Source organism: Ursus maritimus, unplaced genomic scaffold (genome assembly GCF_017311325.1).
Source record: "Ursus maritimus isolate PB19 unplaced genomic scaffold, ASM1731132v1 scaffold_19, whole genome shotgun sequence".
NCBI classification, from domain to species: Eukaryota; Metazoa; Chordata; class Mammalia; order Carnivora; family Ursidae; genus Ursus; species Ursus maritimus.
Window position 1 is genome coordinate 41,947,922 of NW_024424341.1, and position 20,695 is coordinate 41,968,616.

General features: G+C 44.5%; 2 protein-coding genes across 3 annotated transcripts in view; both read left to right on the plus strand.

Moving 5' to 3' along the window:
• Positions 1-17,129, plus strand: part of LOC103677269 (zinc finger protein 805) — a 46,423-nt gene extending 29,294 nt beyond the window's left edge. The window contains 2 exon segments of the mRNA XM_008706539.2: positions 10,029-10,041; positions 14,916-17,129. Of these exon segments, the coding sequence (XP_008704761.2) occupies positions 10,029-10,041; positions 14,916-16,522 (1,620 nt within the window). The 3' untranslated portion in view covers positions 16,523-17,129.
• LOC103677268 (zinc finger protein 805-like) lies at positions 1,375-20,341 on the plus strand. Of its 2 annotated transcripts, XM_040633768.1 has the most exons (4): positions 1,375-1,758; positions 4,256-4,382; positions 9,196-9,291; positions 19,671-20,341. In XM_040633768.1, the coding sequence occupies exons 1-4, from the start codon at positions 1,726-1,728 to the stop codon at positions 19,676-19,678; spliced, it is 264 nt and encodes an 87-aa protein (XP_040489702.1). In that variant the 5' UTR covers positions 1,375-1,725; the 3' UTR covers positions 19,679-20,341. The 2 variants fall into 2 exon arrangements, with proteins under 2 accessions (XP_040489702.1, XP_008704760.2); XM_008706538.2 differs by lacking the exon at positions 19,671-20,341 and having other exon boundaries at positions 9,196-11,269.
• The last annotated feature ends 354 nt before the right edge of the window (positions 20,342-20,695 follow it).

Here is a 20,695-nt window from a genome sequence, read left to right on the forward strand (position 1 = left end):
TTAAAAAATTGATAAATACAAGTACTTACAAGAAACATGCATGTTGTGGGGCGCCTGGGTGGCACAGCGGTTAAGCGTCTGCCTTCGGCTCAGGGCGTGATCCCGGCGTTATGGGATCGAGCCCCACATCAGGCTTTTCCGCTATGAGCCTGCTTCTTCCTCTCCCACTCTCCCTGCTTGTGTTCCCTCTCTCGCTGGCTGTCTCTATCTCTGTCGAATAAATAAATAAAAAATCTTAAAAAAAAAAAAAAGAAAAAGAAATATGCATGTTGTGATTCCCATTTTAGACACATGGGGAGAAAAGAAAGGGGAGGTCTACTCCTTCGTGATGTGTTTAGTAATTGTGACAGGACAGCAGGGTCAAACGCACACCCTGTTTCCATTTTTATAACTATGCTCAATTCATTGGAAGCTGCACTTTTCTCACCTTGGCCTGAGAGAAAACAAAACAAAACTAAAGAAGTAACCGATGATAACTTCTAAGAAATTTTGTAATACATTCTTGAAGGACTGTCAGAATTCCTAACATGATTTTGTTGGTTTCTTGTTTGCAATTACTTAACGCCGGGTTGGTTCAGGGTTCGCCCCTGTCCATTCCTTTCTCCACCTAGTCTCACTCTTGTGGACCCTTGAGATAGCAGCATCTGCTAACAACTCCCGAATTTCTGTGTCCACGCACGACCCTCTGCCGGCCCTCAGACACAGGTCGATGTGCCCACGGGAAACAGGCACTTGAAACTGCCCTTGCTCCAGACTGGAGTCCCGACGTCCCCCCAGCCTCGCTCGCGTGCGGCCTCCCCTCCTCAGGGGCTCTCACACCGCTCCTCGGGCTCCCGGGGCCCACTCCGCGTGTCAAGGCCCCGCAGCACGTGGCGCTGGCCGAGAGGCGCCGCGTCGGAGGGGGCTTCCGGCGTCCTCGTCTCCGCCGTCACCTTACCGCTCGAGCAGCCGTCTTCCCTCCAGGAGGATCGCCGGGAGGTGAGGCGCACGGGGAAAGTCACAAGCCGAGCCAAGGCGGGACCCTGCACGTGCCCTGACCCCGGGCGGAGGTCCCCGCCTCCTGAGCCTCGACTTCCCCGGGCATGAGAGGGACGGCCTCGCCCCGCCCCTTGATCCCACTCTGAAGAAGAGGGTCTGAGGCGGTCCCTGGACCTCGCGTACTCCTCCGGAGAAGACACGCTTGGAAAGTGCCCCCACCGCCCATTTTCTGTAAGGAAAAAACCACATTACCCAGAAGGTTGTGCTCCGCGTGTCTGCGCGGGCGCTGGGCCAATGACTGCCCAGGCCAGGGGCATTTCCTTCAGCCCGGACCGGCTGGGCGGGACTTCCGGTCCCAATAAGGCGTACATCATCCGCCTGTGCCGGGCAGGTCTTCTCCCGGCTGTGGGGCTTTGAGCGGTGGGCCGGGCACCTTTCCGAGGCCCGAGCGGAGAAAGTGGCGTGGACCGTAGGTCCCACCTCCGTATCTTTGTACTCCCGACACCCGTCCCTCATCCTCTGTAACAGGGTGTCACGTGAGCCCCCTGGGGCGCGGGTCGCTGTCCCCGCAGCCGAAAAGCTACGCCCTGGGCCTCGGACGCATTTCACACTGAGGAAACTGAGGCTCGGAGTACGACAGTCAGTCGAGGTCACCCCGCTCTGGGCAGCGAAACGGTGGCAGTCGGCTGAATCCCGCAGGCCCCTCGGCCGCTGCCCCTCCGGGTCCTGCTCTGTGCACAGGGTCCCATGATGGCGGCGGCGTGGATGGACCCTGCGCAGGTGAGTGGACGATGCGCTTAGCATTGCTGCCTCTCTGCTGCGGAGGGGCCCCTGGGCAGCCTGAAGGCCAAGAATGCCTTTCGATTTCCTTTTCTCCTTGTCGTTTGTTTACAGCAAGTGGCGTTGGCTTGTCACTTTATCCGTAGTCTTACATCTGTGGCGGGTCTCTGACAGGTGTTCGCTCAGTGCAGGAAGGATGAAAGGTGCATACTTCCAAGGGCTTCCGTCACTTATAAATCCAGCCCGCTGCCATGACCTGTAGGTGCCTACCGGGTTCTCCCGCCGACCTCCTCTGATCTTGCCTTCTTTCCCGATGCACCAGCCTAACCATGCTAAGTTCTCTTTCATCCCCCCAACTTTTGTCCTAGCACTGGCCTTTGCCTGGGATGCTGCCCCTGTGACTTTGCAGGGCCTCCCTCTCACATCCTTCTGGCCTCTGCTCAGATGTCACTCGCTTGGAGAGCACTTTCCTAACAGTTCTGGCTAAAATGGCCCCTTCCCAGCTTGCCCATCATCTGGCTTTTTTTTTTTTTTTTTCTTTTTTGACAGAGAGGGAGCACAAGTAGGGGGAGCAGCAGCAGACGAAGAGGGAGAAGAAGGCTCACTGCTGGGCAGGGAGACCGATGCGGGGCTGGATCCCAGGACTCTGGGATCATGACCTCAGCCGAAGGCAGACGCTTAATGACTGAGCCACCCAGGCGCCCCTCATCTGGCATTTTTGTGTAGGGAACCATAGGTGTTCATGGTTGAATTTGTCTAGGATGTTGTGGGAGCAAAGAGAAAGCAGTAACAGAAGAACCATGATGGCCGGCCTTCAGTGGTTCTTGCTGTGGCTGACAGGCAGACATAACATATCACCTCATTTAATCCTCAGCTCCTCTGAGTTGGGTTGTGTTATTATCGCTGTTTTGCATGAGAACAACTTGAGCCTCGGAGAGGTTTAGTGCCCCAGATCACTGCAGCTCTTAATAACCAGTGTGTTGACCACCACAGCCTGTATTTTTACCCCTTTCTGTACAAAAAGCAGATAATAATGCCTGGAGGAAACACGTGAAGTCAACTTTGTAAGCCAAGCAGGCTTCCTTACAGGCCTTGGGCATGAGATGGGGATATGGCATTTTAGCAAGTGGAAGTGTGTGGACAAGAAAAGGCAGATTGATTGTTTAAGGAGTCCTCAGAGTACCTGTGTGATTTCCATGGTCCTCCTGTCCCCATCTGCTGAGATGTACCCTGGGAAGGCCAGACTGTGTGGTCATTTGCTGAGTGTTCCATCATACTCTCAGCCGTGACAGACACTGTGACAAGTCAAAGGCTGTTCTCATGGCCACAGCCTGCATTGTCCTCAATAACTTCTATTTTCTGGGCCTGAAGTATTCTTTGCTCAGGCATACGTGCTGTTGAGACTCAGTGGGTGAGTTGGAATTTCCTCAGAGTTGCCAAGGTGGGGGGGGGGGGACTCAGGCAAGAAAAAGAAACAGTGACTCAGTGTGGATTCTTCTTGGTAGTCTCTGAGGAGCAGAAGGTGATGGGACCCAGTCCAGGCCCTGCCACTTCCCAAGCAGGTGCCACCACGTCAGGTGATCGTCCTGTGAGGTGGGTGATGATGAGTTCGTTTCTCTGCCCATGTCCACAGAATTATGTTCAATGGTGGCTGAAATGAATGTTGCTAGGAAATTTATTTGAAATGCTTCACATCTTCATTAACTCCTTTGCTATTGGATGAGTGTCAAGATTATGCCATTAGACCCTAGACCAGAGGGACCTCAGTTCAAATCCTGCCTCTGCTCATACCACATGTAAACTGTGGGTGAACTATTAGAGCACCCTGGACCTCAGGGCCCTGACTGGCACAAACATGATAATGATATTTTGACCTCACAGGCTGTGGCCAGTCACCCCAGTGTTTCTTTTACGAAGATTTTTTCTTTAATTCTCATAACTATTACTGCCGAGTGAGAATTATTGTATTGATCCAGAAATTGAGGCTCAGAGAAACAAAGTGAGGCTCCCGAGTTCACACGGCAGGCAAGTGTTGATTTTAAGACTTTGGATTCAAACCTCAGGAGTACGGCTTCAGAGCTGGGGACTTTCATTCACATGAGCAAGACAGGTAGAGCATCAGCACGAGTCAGGCATGCAGTGAAGATCAGTGAGTCTCGGCTGCTGTTGCTGTAATTATTATTGGTACTGTTTTCATTATCTTTGTTACTCTCTCCCATTCTTGTGGCATCTTAAAGCCCTTACCGTTCTGTGCCTCACAGTCCACGCAGGAAGCTCCTGACCTCTCGCCATTCTTCATTGGCTCCCACATAGGAGGCTCTGTCTCTTATGCTGCTGTAATCAGGGCAAACCAGCATCTCTGCCTCCTTGAGTCCAGCACAGAGCTCAGCCCTCAGGGGGTGTTTGGTCACTCTGCTCCCTTGCCATTGAGAGAGATGGGCTCTGATTCCCATTAATAGCTGCAAGATCAAAACACTGCCTCTCTTTGACTTTGCAGATGCCTGTGACCTTTGATGATGTGGCTGTGACTTTTACCCAGGAGGAGTGGGGGCAGCTGGACCCAGCCCAGAGGACCCTGTACCGGGAGGTGATGCTGGAGACCTGTGGGCTCCTGGTCTCTCTGGGTAAGGCCTCCCTAACTCTGTGGTGTGGGAGACCTGTCATCTCCTTCACTCGACTCTCTGGCTCCAGGCCTGGCTGCTTGAGAAGGCCTCTGTAGCCTTCCTGTCCTCCTCCCCACTTCAGTCATTTTCTAGACTCCTCTCTTCCTTCATACTCTCCTGTGTCTCAGGGAGGGTTAAGCAAGAAACATAGTTTCTTGGAGAAGGGTATGTTGGGAGGAAATGGGGGTGTCTCAGAAAACCTAAAGGCTGGAATTCCAGCTGGGCCCCTTGAGGGACTGATACAGGAACTTAGAGAAACACAATTAATCCCTGGCTTCTGGGGCTTTTGTCCTGGCTTCTCTCTGTGGGTCTGCTTGTGCCTCTGTCTTTTCACAATGATTTTTTTCTGCCACAGCTATTTTGTAGCAGGAAGTGGCCCCCAGTCCTTGCTGTGTGAGGCCCCATGTTCCTTGTCTCTACTTCTTTCTGTATGCTGATACTGTTCCTCTTCACTCATTAAATTCTCCCAACATGCCGTCCTTGGCAAATAAGGAAAATAGGGCCACTGCAGCGAATCCCTCATAAAGCCTAATCTGTTCAATTTAAAAGACACATCTTCATTGTGAAAAGCTCTCCTCTGCGTTTTTTTGGTGGTCACAAGTCCTTTCTTTTGTGAAATGTTGGCCAGAATAGATGGTATTTTGTATTTATGCATGTGTCTCTATTTGACTAAATTACTGAGTGCAGTTCCCAGTTTTTTGTTCTCAGTGGTTCATGAAATGGTGTCTAGCATCACCAGGTCTGCCTCTCTCCCGGACCCCTGTTTCTTGAGGATTGAATCCTCCTGCTCACATCCCCTTTCCCCTCCCCCTCTTACTGCTTCAGCCTTCTTGGACTCGGGTTGCTGGCCCCACACAGGAGTGTTTGCTGTTTCCTTTTTACTGTAGCGCTTAGGAGACCAGGGTCTTTTGTTTGTCCATATAAACTTGAGAATCAGTTTGTTGATATCCACAAAACGACTTGCTGAGAGTTTGACTGGGTTTGCATTGAATCTACAGATCAAGTTGGGAAGAATTGAGCCTTTCTATCCATGAACATGAAATGTCATTCCATTTATTTTGTTCTTTGATTTTGTTTATTGGAGTTTTGTAGCTTTCCTCATACAGCTCCTATATATATTTTGTTAGATTTATACCTAAGTATTTCATTTGGGGAGTACTAATGTAAACGGTAATGTGTTTTTAATTTTAATTGCTGGTACATCCGGAGGCATTTTGTATGTTACGCTTGTGTCCTGCAGGCTTGCTATAATTGCTTATTAGTTCCAGAGGTCTTTTGTCGATCCTGTTGGATTTTCCACATAGGTGACCATGTTATCTACAAATAAAGAATTTTATTTCTTCCTTCTCAGTCTGTATACCTTTTTCTTCTCTTATTACATTAGCTGTTTTTTTCAGGATAATGTTGAAAAATGGTTAGAGAGGATATCCTGCCTTGTTCCTGATCTTAGTGGGAAAGCTTCAAGTTTCACTTTAATGTGGATTGTGAGCTGTAGGTGTTTTTGTAGATGTTCTTTATCAAGTTGAGGAAGTTTCCCTCTATTCCTATTTTGCTAAGCATTCTTTTTTTTTTTTTTAATGAATGGATGTTGTATTTTATCGATGCTTTTCTGCATCTATCAGTATAATTGTGTGATTTTTCTTTAGCCTGTTGATGTGATAGATTATATTAATTGATTTTTAAATTTTTATCCGGGTTTGTATCTCTGGGATAAATCCCACTGGCTGTGGTATGTAATCTTTTTATACATTGTTGGGTTTGATTTGTTAATATTTTGTGGGGAATTTTTTTACATCTATATTCACGAGAGATACTGTGTATACTTTTCTGTAATGTTTGGTTTTGATATTAGGGTAACGCTGACCTTATAGATTGAGTTAGAAAATATCCCATCTGCCTCTATCTCTGGGAGAGAATGTAGGGACTTGGTATAATATCTTCTTTCAGTGTTTGGTAAAGTCACCAGTTAACCCATCTGGGCCTGGTGCTTTGTTTGTCTTGGAAGGTTGTGAACAGTTGGTTCAATTTCTGTAATAGATATAGGCCTATGCAGATTGTTTCTTCTTCTTTTTTTTTTTTTTTTAAAGATTTTTTATTTACTTATTCGACAGAGATAGAGACAGCCAGCGAGAGAGGGAACACAAGCAGGGGGAGTGGGAGAGGAAGAAGCAGGCTCACAGGGAGGAGCCTGATGTGGGGCTCGATCCCATAACGCCGGGATCACGCCCTGAGCCGAAGGCAGACGCTTAACCGCTGTGCCACCCAGGCGCTCCCAGATTGTTTCTTCTTGTGTGAGTTTTTAGCAGATTGTGTCTTCAGGTAATTGGTGCCTTCATCTCAGTTATCAAATTTGTGAGCATAGAATTGTTAATAGTATTCCATTAATATCCTTTTAATGTCCATGGGATCTGAAGTGATGTCATCTGTTCTATTTCTGATATTAGTAATTTGTGTCATTTTTCATATTTTCTGGCCTGGCTAGAAGCTTATCAATTTTATTGATCTTTTTAGAGAACCAGATTTTGGTTTTGTTGATTTTCTCTATTTTCTGTTTTCAATTTCACTGATTTCTGCTCTAATTCTTATTTCTTTTGTAGTATTTATTTTGCATTTAATTTACTCTTCTTCTAGTTGCCTAAGGTGGAAATATAATTCAGATCTTTCTTTTAAAACATACGCATTCTGGGGCGCCTAGGTGGCGCAGTCCTTAAGCGTCTGCCTTCAACTCAGGGCGTGATCCCAGCGTTCTGGGATCGAGCCCCACATCAGGCTCCTCTGCTAGGAGCCTGCTTCTTCCTCTCCCACTCCCCCTGCTTGTGTTCCTTCTCTTGCCGGCTGTCTCTCTCTCTGTCAAATAAATAAATAAATAATCTTTTAAAAAATAAATAAATAAAAATAAAAAATACTCATTCTGTGTTATAAATTTCCTGCTAAGCACTGCTTTGCTCTATCCCACAAATTTTGTTAAGTTGTATTTTTGGTTTTTTAGTTTGTTTAAAGTTTATTTATTTATTTATTTAGTAATCTCTACACCAACGTGGGGCTCAAACTCATGACCCCAAGATCAAGAGTCACATGCTCTTCCAACTGAGTTAGCCAAGCACCCTGTATTTTTGTTTTCATTTAGTTCAAAATATTTTTTACTTCTTTGAGATTGCTTCTTAGACCCATATGTTATTTAAAAGTGTGTTGTTTAATCTGCCTGTTTGGGGATTTTCCAGTTATCTTTCTGTTATTAATTTCTAGTTAATTACTTTATGGTCTGAAAGCAGACTTTTTATGATTTCTATTCTTTTTAAAATTTGTTAAAGTTTTTTTTTTAATGGCCCAGAATATAATCTATCATGGTGAATGTTCCATGTGAGTTTGAGAAGAATGTGTATTGTTTTCAAATGAATTAGTCTGTAGATGTCCGTTATATCCAGTTATTATCATATTGATGATAGTGTTGAGTTCAACTTTGTCATTACTAGTTTTCTGCCTGTTGGATCTGTCCATTTCTGATAGAAGGGTGGTGTGGTCTCCAACGGTGATAGTGGATTCATCTGTTTCTTCTTGTCATTCTATGAGTTTTTGCCTCATATAGTTTGACGCTGTGTTGCCAGACAGATACAGATTAAGGATTTTTATGTCTTCTTTGCAAATTATCCTGTTTATCATTACATAATGCCTTCTTTATCCCTGGTAACTTTCCTTGCTGTGAAGTCTCCTCTGTCTGAAATTAACATAGGTATGCTTGCTTTCTATTGATTAGTATTAGCATGTTTTATTAACATATTAGTATATTTTTCTCCATTTACTTTCAACATGTATATGTCTTTATATTTACAGTGGGTTTCTTATAGACCTATAGTTGGGTTTTGTTTTGTCTTTGTTTTTGTTTTTTTAAGATTTATTCATTTATTTTAGAGAGAGAGAAAGCACAAGCGGGAGGGGCAGAGGGAGAGAGAATTTCAGTTATTCGGGGAACCTGACATGGGGCTCAGTGTCACAACCCTGAGATCACTACCTGAGCCAAAACCAAGAGTCAGACACTTAACTGACTGCACCAACCAGGCACCCCTGGGTTTTGTTTTTTGAGCCACTCTGACAAACTGTTTTATAATTGGAGCATTTAGAAAAACATTGATGTTCCAAGCGATATTAATATAGTGGGATTAATATTTACCATGTTTGTCACTGTTTCCTATTTGTTGTTCTTGTTCCTGTTTTTGTCTTCCAGTCTTTCTGCCTGAAATAAACCCTTCTCTTTACTCAGAGTACCCAGCCGCTCTGCTTACCTCAGACTACTGATAATCAGGGATGCCATTTGTGAAATGATGGAAACCGAGGTTTTTTAACCTACCAGGCTGGGTGCCATCACCTGAGGAGTGTTTAAAATCTGATGGCTAGGCTTCACCTCAGAGCTTTTGTGTAAATTAGTCTGTGGTGGCATTCAGGCTCACCAGCTATGGCTAATGCACAGGGAGGTCGAGGCCCCTGACTGGATTAATTAGAAAGTACATTCAGGAGATAGGTCTGAAAAGCGTTGGGATTCTACAGGAAGGAGATCAAAGGGAATTGGTGCTGTCTCTGGAGCCAACACTAATGGCTAGTCTTTGGGACCCAATAATCATGTTTCATGCATTGGTTTCCAGGTCATATCTTTTTGTTTGCATGGATGGGAGCAGCTTCATTCTGAGGCATTCTCCAAATTCTGAAATCCCAATCTAGACTTAGAGATTTCTTTCTTCTCACCACAATTTCCACATCCTTTTTCTTTCTCCTTGAACAGGGTGTCCTTTGCCCAAACCAGAGCTGATCTATGCATTGGATCACAGCCCAGAGTTACAGACATTGAAGAGAGGCCTCTCCCTTAACTCCTGCCCAGGTAGGTGCCAACAGCTGGCCAGGTCAGGGTCATGGCAGCTTGCAGACAGCACAGTGATCACTGCCTCTGGAATTTGTGGAAGTTTTGTTGTTGTGGCCTCTCTGGAGGCTTAGGATCCATGAAGCCTTTTAACCCATGGTCCTTCTGCCCACCGCTCCAGCCCTATCACAATCTCCAGTGCTCTTGTGGAGGTGTGAGGCCTACTGGGTCATAAGTTCAGGCTCTCAGCTCCAGCTGCTTGGGCTTAAAAACTAGCTGGGACCCACAGCAGCCTCGTGCCCCTGGGGAAGATGCATGATCTCACTGTGCCTTTATATATAGGTTCGGCCAATGTAAATCTAGCTGCTCTAAAAGGCATATTCCAGACTCTTGGTGACTCAGCATATGAAAAGTACTTTTATCACCCAAGGACCATGGGGGTCAGTGTGGAGCTTGGTACCCCGCAGTTATTCAGGGACCCAGGTACCTCCTGTCATCAACATGAGACTTTGCACGTTGTTCTGGCATCTTCCAGCTGGCAGAGGGGAAACGGGAGAAGAAAGGAAGATGTCATACCCACTTCCCCACACACTGTTTCTCCTCACTTTCCACTGACAAGACATCTGGCCATACTTAGGCACTGGGGCTGGGAAACGAGGCTGAGCCGTGTGTCCAAGGAGAGGAATAAATGGTTCGGTGAGTGTAGTCTGCTACACTCAGTCTGTTCCCGAGTCATTGGTTGTTTGAGGATGTACCAGATTGTGCATCAAAGTGGCTCACACTGGCCCTGACCCATAGTGAGTGAATGGCTCAGCAAAAGTAAGCTGTTAGTGTGTTCACATCATATTAGTCCTAATGAATAATGATAGTATCTCCCATTTCCCTCTGCACTGCAAGGAAACAAGCTATACTCTGCATCCCACCCTTTCTCACCTTCTCCATCCACCCCTTGTCCAGGTGCCAGTCAGACACTCACAAGCACTCCCTTACTCCATGTCTTCATACCCCTCCTGTTCGCTTAACCTTCAAGGTAACATTTTGCCTTCTATTCCCCAAATCTGGGCTGCTGAGGCCCTGGGGATGTCAGGTGTGGTGAGTGGTGCCACTGCAGAGCCATGCTGTCTCCCCTCTGGGCTTTCGTCCCAAGTGTGTGTCTGATCGGCCCCTCAGAGTCTGTTCCAAATCTTCAGCCTTGTCAGCAGTCTCACGTCTGTGAATGTGGAAAAGACACTTCACGCTCAGCATGCCTACGAGGGAGCTCATGATTTTGCCTGCTCCTCCCACCTCCCCCGCATGTCAGAAGGCCAGACGCAACTCCAGATAACTCCTTAACGCCTCCGTCTTTGCCAGCCCTACATTCAGACATCCTGTCCATTTCACATGAACATCTTCACCACCTCCCCTCCTCCCTAGAACCATCCCTACACTCCTGAGTCCAGGTTTTCAACTTTTGCCTGGGTTATAGCTGGTCTCCCCACATCTCTTGTGTGCCTCTGAGCTGTCCTGTCTCCCGCACTGGCTCCCCCAACCACTGAGAGCTTGTTTCAGACCTTCACCATACCCCCCAGCCACTGATGTCTTAGCATATTTTTATGTTGAAAATAGTCTGTGTTCTTGCGTTGCTTGATTTCCAACCGTTACACATTGATCTGAATCTCTCATATGTGTGGCTTCCCTTCTCACCCCCACCATGAGGAGGCCTTGCCCCCAACCGTGGCAAATTCCCACACTAGAGGCCAGATCACACCTTTTCAGGGAACTGGCTTCTTGCTTCACTGCTGTTCTGCCTCTTCTGTAACTATCCAGTCTCATAAAAATATGCTTGGTTGCATCATACTAGGGGAAAGTAAATGAAAAAGGCTTATGGCTCTCCAGTGTCTTCACACTGGTATCAACTCTGCTTTCCCTGTTATAACCCGTCTTCTTGGAAAAGTTGTCTCATTCTTTTTTTTTTTTTTTTAAGATTTTATTCATTTGAGAGAGAGAGTGAGAGAGAAAGAGAGGGCAGGAGCAGGGGGAAAGGGAGAAGCAGACTCCCCACTGAGCAGGGAGCCCGATGCAGGGCCTAATCTTGGGACTCCAGGATCATGACCTGAGCCGAAGGCAGACGCTTAACTGACCAAGCCACCCACACACCCCAAGTTGTCTCATTCTCGCAAGAGATGTCTACACTCATGTTCCACTCTCCCATTTGTTATTATTTTCTTGCACTTTTTTTTGTTTATTTTTAAAATTTTTATTTATTTATTTGTTAGAGAGAGAGCACAAGCAGGGAGAGCAGCAGGCAGAGGGAAAAGCAGGCTCCCTGCTGAGCAAGGAGTCCGATGTGGGACTCGATCCCAGGACCCTGAGATCATAACCTGAGCTGAAGGCAGACACTTAACCGACATAGCCACCCAGGCGCCCCTTCTTGCACTTTTTGAATGAGCTGTAACTCATATGCTTTGTTGTACAAAAATCTTAAGAGGTCATCTTGATGAATCTTTGTGTACATATAAACCCATAGAACCACCACCTATGTTAATATTTAATATACACCACGGTGCCCCCTTATCTGTGGTTTTGCTTTCCGTGGTTTTAGTCACCCACAGTCAATTACAGTCCAGAAGCAGATGATCATCCTTCTGATGTATCATTAGAAGGACACCAGTATGTCACATACCTGTGTCATTCACCTCACTTCATTTCATCGTGTGGGCATTTTATCATCTCACAGCATCACAAGAAGAAGGGTGAGTGCTGTATAATAAAATATTTTAAGAGAGAGACTACGTTTGTGAAACTTTTATTATAGTATTTGTTATAATTGTCTATTTTATCATTAGTTACTTTTGTTAATCTCTTATATACCAAATTTATAAATTAAACTTTACGATAGGTGTGTGTGTATGTAAGTGTGTGTGTGTGTGTGTATAAACATACTATGTATAGGGTTGGTACTATGCACAATTTCAGGGACCCACTGGGGGTCTTGGAACAAATCCCCCGCAGATAAAAGGGACTACTGTACAACATTTCCAGCCCCTCGTCAGGGTCTCATGCCTTCAGTAGCCCCTTTTGCTGGGTAATCCCTACTGAGACCATCAGCATGAATTTGTTTTGACTATAGAACCGCACCGCGTGCTATCTGTATGTCTGTCTCCTTTTGACCATCATTATGTCTGTGGGATTCTTTTCACGTGGTTGCGTATAGTTGGAGTTTGTTCACTCTCAATCTAACGTAATATCTCGTTGTGTGAAAAACTGCCATTCGTTTATCCATTCCCCTCTTGGTGGGCATTCCTGCTCTTTTCAACATAACGCTGCCAAGAATATTCTTGTTACGTGTTTTGGTACAGATAAGCACTGATTTCTGTTAGGAACAGATTCTGGTATGTTTCCATGTCAGGTTTTCTTTATTGGAAAATGCCAAGCAGTTCTGAAGAAGGCTACACCCTTTCACCTTACCACCATTCACATGTGAAAGTGGTAACATCGTTCTCTTTGTGCTTTGAGGCCCCATGAGGGGGTTCCTCTGTACCACAGCACTGAAAATGTTCCTTAAACAGTCACGTTTTTGCTCCTAATTTTCCAGTACAGCAGCAACCGTAGTGATAATGGGTAGTGGCCCACAATTTACCAAATGATCCTCCAGTGGCTGGCACTGCTGACCACTTTATAGGCATTTTGTCATTTAACCCTCAGGACAGCCTGTGAGGCAGAAACTGAGAGTCTTCAGTTTTTCAGACGAGGAGATTGAGATGGGAACAGCTAAGTAATTTGTGCCAAGTGTTCTGGCTCCAGAGCCAACATTCTAAACTCCGTGCTGTGTGAATTCATAATGCACCAAACTTTTCAGATTGTGTCGTGAGCATCTGATCCTCTTGGAATCTCTGCCCCCAACCTCCCAGGACCTTCCTTGTCTTCTTATTCTGGTGACGTTAATGTTAACTCATCAGGCATCTCGTGGACCATTCTTTTTACTCTTCAATACTCTTCAGGGTTAATCTACACATTCTGACACGGCCAATTTATATGCTTCCTAAGTAGGTCTCAGATGTATATTATTTGACTAACCCATAATAAAAAAATAGAGCTAACCTGTAGTTATGTTTTGCTCAGTGTCTGGCCTCATACTGAACCTGGTTTACACAGTGAATGTGGTAAATGCAGGATTTCACTTCATCCTCACAGAGCCCTACAGGGCAGGCTCTATTGGTAGCTTACTTTTTCGGAAGACAAAATGAGGGCTTATGAAATTTGAGTGCCTTGCCAGAGACCGTGGAGCTAATACGGAGTTCTTGTGGGACTTGGGCCTCGGGTTTTTGTGGTCAGAGACCATGATCTTAACCATAATCCTGCTGTGACCTCTAACTTTGGTTTAGTGGGCCTCAGGTACAAATTCCGATTAATCATAAATCTTGGTTTATGACACATTGTCATTACTGAGTCAGAATGACCTTGATTAATTGATATATTAACTAAGTTATTTGCCCATTCATTTCTTTTTGAAAATAATACACTTAACATCACTGACTTCAAGAATGAGAATATTACTCATACCAACTGTCTAGTCAGTCTGGACTGCTGTAATGAGAATGCCAGAGACTGGAGTTCGGTTAAACAGCAGATGTTTATTTTCCACAGTTCTGCAGGCCAGAAGTTTCAGATCCAGGAGCTGGCAGATCTGGTGTCTGGTGAGGGCCCTCTTCCTGGTTTGCAGATAGGAGTCTCCTCTTCCATCCTCATGTGGCGCTGAGAAGACGCAAATGCACTAGTGTTTCTTCTTGTGAGGACACCAGTCCTGTGTCAGGGGCTACACCCTTACCAGCCCCATCCTTTGGTGCACTGCAGGTTCCCTGAGTCTTGGAAGACTCTACCTTTGGTCATTCCATTAGCAAAGGCTAAAATGGCTTTCCTGTTTTCTCTCTATGGCAGTTTCTCGCATTCCCTGTGTGGGAACCCTCCCCGACCTCGTCCTGGCTGCTGTGGAGGCTGTGTCAGGTGCCCTTTCGCTGGCCTCTTGTAGCATCTGGAGATGTTCTTGCTTTGAGCAAACCCAGCACATACAGTGTCATTACTCTGTGTACTTGGCCCTCATTGCCAGACACTCTGTCCCCCATCTATTCTCTCCCTCTGGGTTTCTGCTCAAAGGTTTCAAGAATTCAAGGTCGAAAAGAAATTGCAAACTGGATTTCAGAGATTTGAAAACATGACAGGCTCAGAGCCACTGTTTTCATCTTCTTATTCCCACTGAAATGGCAATTTTCTTTTTCTGTGTTGCCATCTCTAATGAGCCCTTCTGTATATTGTATTCCCTTCAGGTGACAGTACAAAGCCCAAGACCACAGAGCTTTCCCTTTCTCACCTTGCCTTGTCTGAGGAAATCTCACCACAGGAACAACTGACTCAGCACGCTCTGGGGGACTCCCAGCTGGGGCAAGGCAAGAATCAGGATAGGCCATCAGAAATGCTAGAAGGCTCATTGAAACCAGGGGTAGACCCCCAAACGGAGAAGCTCCCTGGGAACATGAAGCCTGAACATGATGGTTTAGGGACAGATGATGGTCTACACTCAAGGACTATACGGGAGCTAATCCCTCCAGGACATGTTCTCCATGAATATGACTCACGAGGACTACTGAAAGATCCCTTGATTCAGGAAGGGAAACGTCCCTATCAGTGTGAGGAATGCGGGAAAGTGTTTGCCAAGAATTGCTTTCTTGTTCGACACGAGCAGATTCACACTGGAGCGAAGCCCTATGAATGCACCGAGTGTGGGAAAACTTTTAGCAAGAGCACACACCTCCTCCAGCACCACATGATCCACACGGGGGAGCGGCCCTACGAGTGCATGGAGTGTGGGAAGGCCTTCAACCGCAGGTCACACCTCACAAGGCACCAGCGGATTCACACTGGAGAGAAGCCTTATAAGTGCAGCGAATGTGGGAAGGCCTTCACCCACCGGTCCAATTTAGTCTTGCATAACAGAAGCCACACCGGAGAAAAACCCTTTGTGTGTAAAGAATGTGGGAAAGCCTTCCGTGATAAGACAGGTTTCCTTCGACACTATATCATCCACACGGGAGAGAAGCCCTTTGAGTGCATGGAGTGTGGGAAGGCCTTCAACCGCCGGTCACACCTCACATGGCACCAGCAGATTCACGCTGGGGTGAGACCCTTTGAATGCAATGAATGTGGGAAAGCCTTTTGCGACAGCACGGACCTCATTCAGCACTATGTCATCCACACAGGAGAGAAGCCATACAAGTGCCTCGAGTGTGGGAAGGCCTTCTACCGCCGGTCACATCTCAAGCAGCACCAGCGGAGTCACACTGGGGAGAAGCCCTATGTGTGCAGCGAGTGTGGAAAGGCCTTCACCCACTGCTCGACTTTCATCTTGCACAAAAGGGCCCACACTGGAGAAAAACCCTATGAGTGCAAAGAATGTGGGAAAGCCTTTAGCAATCGATCAGACCTCATCCGACACTTCAGCATCCACACTGAGGAGAAGCCTTATGAGTGCTCAGAGTGTGGGAAGGCCTTCAATCGCCGGTCATACCTCACAAGGCACCAGCGGATTCACAGTGGAGAGAAGCCCTATGAATGCATGGAGTGTGGCAAAGCCTTTTGCCAGAGGGCAAACCTCATTCGACATGCCATTATCCACACTGGGGAGAAACCCTATGAGTGCAGTGAGTGTGGAAAGGCCTTTACCTACTGCTACACTTTTATCTTGCATAAAAGGGCTCACATTGGAGAAAAACCTTTTGAGTGCAAAGAATGTGGGAAAGCCTTTAGCACTAGGAAAGACCTCATTCGACACATCAGCATCCACGCTGGAGAGAAGCCCTATGAGTGCATGGAGTGTGGGAAGGCCTTCAACCGCCGGTCAGGGCTCACAAGGCACCAGCGGATTCACAGTGGAGAGAAGCCCTATGAATGCGTTGAGTGTGGGAAAACCTTCTGTTGGAGCACAAGTCTCATCCGACACTCCGTTATCCACACTGGAGAGAAGCCTTATGAGTGCAGTGAGTGTGGAAAAGCCTTCAGTCGCAGCTCATCCCTCACTCAGCATCAGAGGATTCATACTGGGAGAAACTCTGTCAGTGTAACGGAAGTGGGAAGACCCTTCACGAGTGGGCAGTCCTCAGTCACCCTCTAAGAGCTCCTCTTGGGGAAAGACTTCTTGGATGTAACCACTGAGGAAACATCTTACTCAGAATCTGATCTTTCATACCAAAGAGAAACCCCTCAGTTTCCTTCCCTATGAGAAACCCTTCTGTTGCAGGATATCATTTGTCATCTAAGGAGTCAGACTGGAAATTGACCCAGTCTAGAGCCTTATTCTTCATCTGAGAATTCATCCAGGAGTGTGATCCAGTCATTCTCATGCACTGAGTATAACCATCAGCCACATCTTTCTCCTTAGTTTACACTGAAAAATTATCTCAGGGATATTTAAACAAAGGAGGAGAAGACATAAAGGAGAAAGAAATGCAAGCGTGGTTGCTTTCAGAGTTCTGTGACAAGCCTATGGCAGTTTGTTGTTCCACATCTTATATGGGGAAGGGGGATGTTGTTTCAGAGATCAGAAAGCCTTGTCCCCTTTATCTTACGTATACTTCCACTGCTGTCCATTGTCAGGACAGTTGGACATTTAGGGTGTGTCTGAAAACATTTATTGAAAGCCTTTGTTCTACAGCTTCGTCTCTATCCTTGAGCAGCATAAGTCTTAATGAGGAATATGAAGGCTTGGTTATGAAATACTGTTATATTTCAGGAGATAAAGATGTATGTATGAATGAGCCCACTGTACAACACTCTTAAGACTTTGATTTGTTTTTTTCATATATATTTAACAACCCACTTGCTCTTGATCTACTTGTTTATTGTTTTTTCTGTGTGATGAGGATGGCAGTGTAGCTAGGTGACCTTCCCAGATGAATCCGAATTCTTCCCTCTGAGTGCGGTTCCTAAGCTTCTCCAGTCCTCCTCAGAGAGGCTTCTCCCAAGTCCACATCAGTTGTTTTCTAGGGGTTGAATTAGAGCCAAAACAAAATAAAACACATAGCTAAATTAGCTTAAAAAAACAACCCCATAAACTCAGAAAAGCAGAGAAGGAATCTCATTTTTAGTCTTTACAAAAGATTGTGTGAAGATTCCCTATTGAGGAAATTGACTAGAATTTTTAACGACGAAATTGGTGTGTGCACATGCAGGTCTCTGTTACACAGTTGTTACCATGGCCTTAGTCCTGGTACAATAAGTAATGACTAGTACCTTTTATCAGGGTCTTTTGGAATTCCTTCTTTGTTTTTTTGTTTGTTTGTTTTGTTTTGTTTGTTTTTTTGAGCTGCACGTGATAGCATTACCTCACATTAAGAAATATGCTGTGGGGGCGCCTGGGTGGCACAGCGGTTAAGCGTCTGCCTTCGGCTCAGGGCGTGATCCCGGCGTTATGGGATTGAGCCCCACATCAGGCTCTTCTGCTATGAGCCTGCTTCTTCCTCTCCCACTCCCCCTGCTTGTGTTCCCTCTCTCGCTGGCTGTCTCTGTCAAATAAATAAATAAAATCTTAAAAAAAAAAAATGCTGTGAAGAAAGATGTAAAAATAATCACGCATTCACATCGAACCCTCCTCAGGGCCTTTTAAATCATCACATGTGTACTTTTGTATTGCTATCCTAGGCCAAGCCATTTTTGTTATATTGATTCATGACATTATTATGAATTATTATGATGATTATTATCTTAATCCTTTTCATGTCATGTGTAAGAGGTCTTAATCAAGCTCTCTGTCCTGAATATTTTCTCTTAAAGTTTTATAGTTTTACCTTTTACATTTAAATCTCTGATCCATGTTGCATTCACTTTTGTATTACCATGTGTGGTTTAGGTTGAGTTTCTTTCTTGTATTTTTGCCTAAGGATGTTTAGTTGACCAGCACCATTAGTTGAAAGCTAGGCTACAGTGTTACGCCTCCATTGAATTATGTTTACTCCTCAGTCAGAAATCAGCTGGGCATGTTTCTGTTGGTCTATTTCTGAGTTCTCTATATTATCCCATTGATTCGTATGTCTAAACCTCTGCCAGTACCACACTATCTTGATTACTGTAGCTTTCAGTAAATCTTAAAATTGGGTAAAGTGATTACTCCCCCTATATTTTAAAAATTGATTTAGCCTTCCATATTAATTTTTCCCCTTGGCTTTCTATATACACTTTATTGTGCTTTTCTGTATTTACAGAACGTCTTGCGGGGATTTTGATAGACATTACATTAGTCTGTGGATCATTTTGGTGAGATTTGGCATCTATTATGTTGACTCTTTTGGTCTATGAATGTGGTATGTCTCTTCACTTATTTAGATCCGTTTTTATTTCAGTAGTGTTTTATAATTTTCCACTTGCAGATCCTGATCATGTTTTGTTGGGTTTTTATCCAGGCACTTTTTGGGGGGGTCATTATATATCATATTGAGTTTTTAACGTCAGTTTGCACATGATCATTACTGTGACAAAGAAATATGATTAGTTTCGATATGTTGACCTTGTCTCCTGCAGCCTTGCTGAATTCACTTATTCCAGCAGATTTTTTGTGTGGATTCCTGAGGGTTTTCTTCATAAACAATAATGTTATCAGCAAATAGCAAACATCTTTTGTCTTCTTCCCAATCTGTATCTCTTTCGTTCCCCTTTGCTGTTTTTATTGTACTAGCTAGAATTTGCAGTGCAATGTTGAATAGAAGTGGTGAAAGAGGACATACTTGCTTTGTTCATAATGTTAAAGAGAAAGCATTCAGTGTTGACCATTAAATATGATGATAGCTGCAGTGTTTTTGTTTTACTTTTTTTTTTTAAATTTTAACTCGTGTAGTTAACACACATTATATTAGTTTCAGGTGTACAATATAGTGACTCAGCAGTTCCATACATTACTCATTGGTCACCAAGATAAGTGTACTGTTGGGGCGCCTGGGTGGCTCAGTCAGTTAGGCGACTGCCTTCAGCTTGGGTCATGATCCCAGGGTCCTGGGATTGAGCCCCACCTTGGGCTCACATCAGGCTCTCTGCTCAGTGGGGAGCCTGCTTCTCCCTCTCCCACTCCCCCTGCTTGTGCTGTCTCTGTCAAATAAATAAATAAAATCTTTTAAAAAAAAAGATAAGTGTATTCTTAATTCCCTTCACCTAATTCACCCATCCCCCCAGTCACCTCCCCTCTGGTAACCATCTGTTTGTTCTCTATAGTTAAGGGTCTGTTTTTTGGTTTGTCTCTCTCTATATAGATGTTCTTTATCTACTTTGGGAAGTCACCCCCATAATTTGCTGAGTTTTCATTATGAATGGGTATTGAATTTTGCCAAATGCTTTTTCTTCTTTGGTTGATGTGATCCTGTGATTTTTTTTTTTTCCTGTAGCCTGTTGATATTATGGATTCCTTTGACTGGATTTGAATGCTGAACTGGCCTTGCCTCCCTGCAATAAACTGCACCAGGTCATGGAATATTCTTATAATATAGCAGCATTCTATTTGCTAGTATTTTGCTGAGGAATTTTGTGCCTAAAATCATGAGCATATTGGTGTATAGTTTAATTTTTTTTTGTACTGGTATTGGTGTCTGAGCACTACTTGCCTCCCAAAATGAACTGCAAAGTGTTGCTCTTTTCTTTCTTCCTTTCTTTTCCTCTTTTTTCCCCCGGATGAGATTTTGTAGAATTGGTGTTATTTCTTATTTAAATATTTGGTAGAATTCTCCAGTGAAATCATTTAGGCCTGGAGATTCCTCTTTGGGATACTTTTAATCACATATTGATTCAACTTAATTGGCATAAGACTGCTCAGAGTATCTATTTTATATTGGGTGGGTTTTGATAGAATGCCCTTCTGGAGAAGTTGTTCCATTTCATCTAAGTCTTCTAATTAAATTGTGGAATTGTTTGAAGTATCGCTTTATTATTCTTTTCATGACAGGAAGATCTGTGTTTATATCTCCTGTTTTATTCCTGATATTGGAAATGCATATCTACTCTTTATTAATCTTCTTAAATTTTTATCAATTTTATTGACTATTTCAAAGAACTAGCTTTTTATAAAATCATTGATTTTCTCTATTTCTATTCTCAATTTCTTCTCTGATCTTTATTATTTCTTTTGCTCTCTCTGGTTTATTTAGTGCTGTGTAGTTTACTGAGATAGTAGATAGATCATTAACTTGAGGGTTTTTTTTTTCTTTTGCAATATACGAAGCATTTGGTTCTATGAATCTCCTTTTCAGCACTGTTGAAGTTCCATCCCACAAACTTTCATTTGTTTTGAATTCATTTTCATTCAGTTTATTGATTGCATCTGAGGCTCCCTCTCTGACCCATGGATTATTTAGAAGTGTGCTTCTTGGTTTTTAAGTGTTTGGAATATTTTGTTATTTTTCTGTTATTTTTAGTT

Coding starts and splice junctions, on each gene's coding strand:
- LOC103677268 (XM_008706538.2), top strand. CDS start 1,726: ATGATGGCGGCGGCGTGGATGGACCCTGCGCAG. Junction 1,759..4,255: donor CGTGGATGGACCCTGCGCAG/GTGAGTGGACGA, acceptor TTGACTTTGCAG/ATGCCTGTGACCTTTGATGA. Junction 4,383..9,195: donor TGGGCTCCTGGTCTCTCTGG/GTAAGGCCTCCC, acceptor CTCCTTGAACAG/GGTGTCCTTTGCCCAAACCA.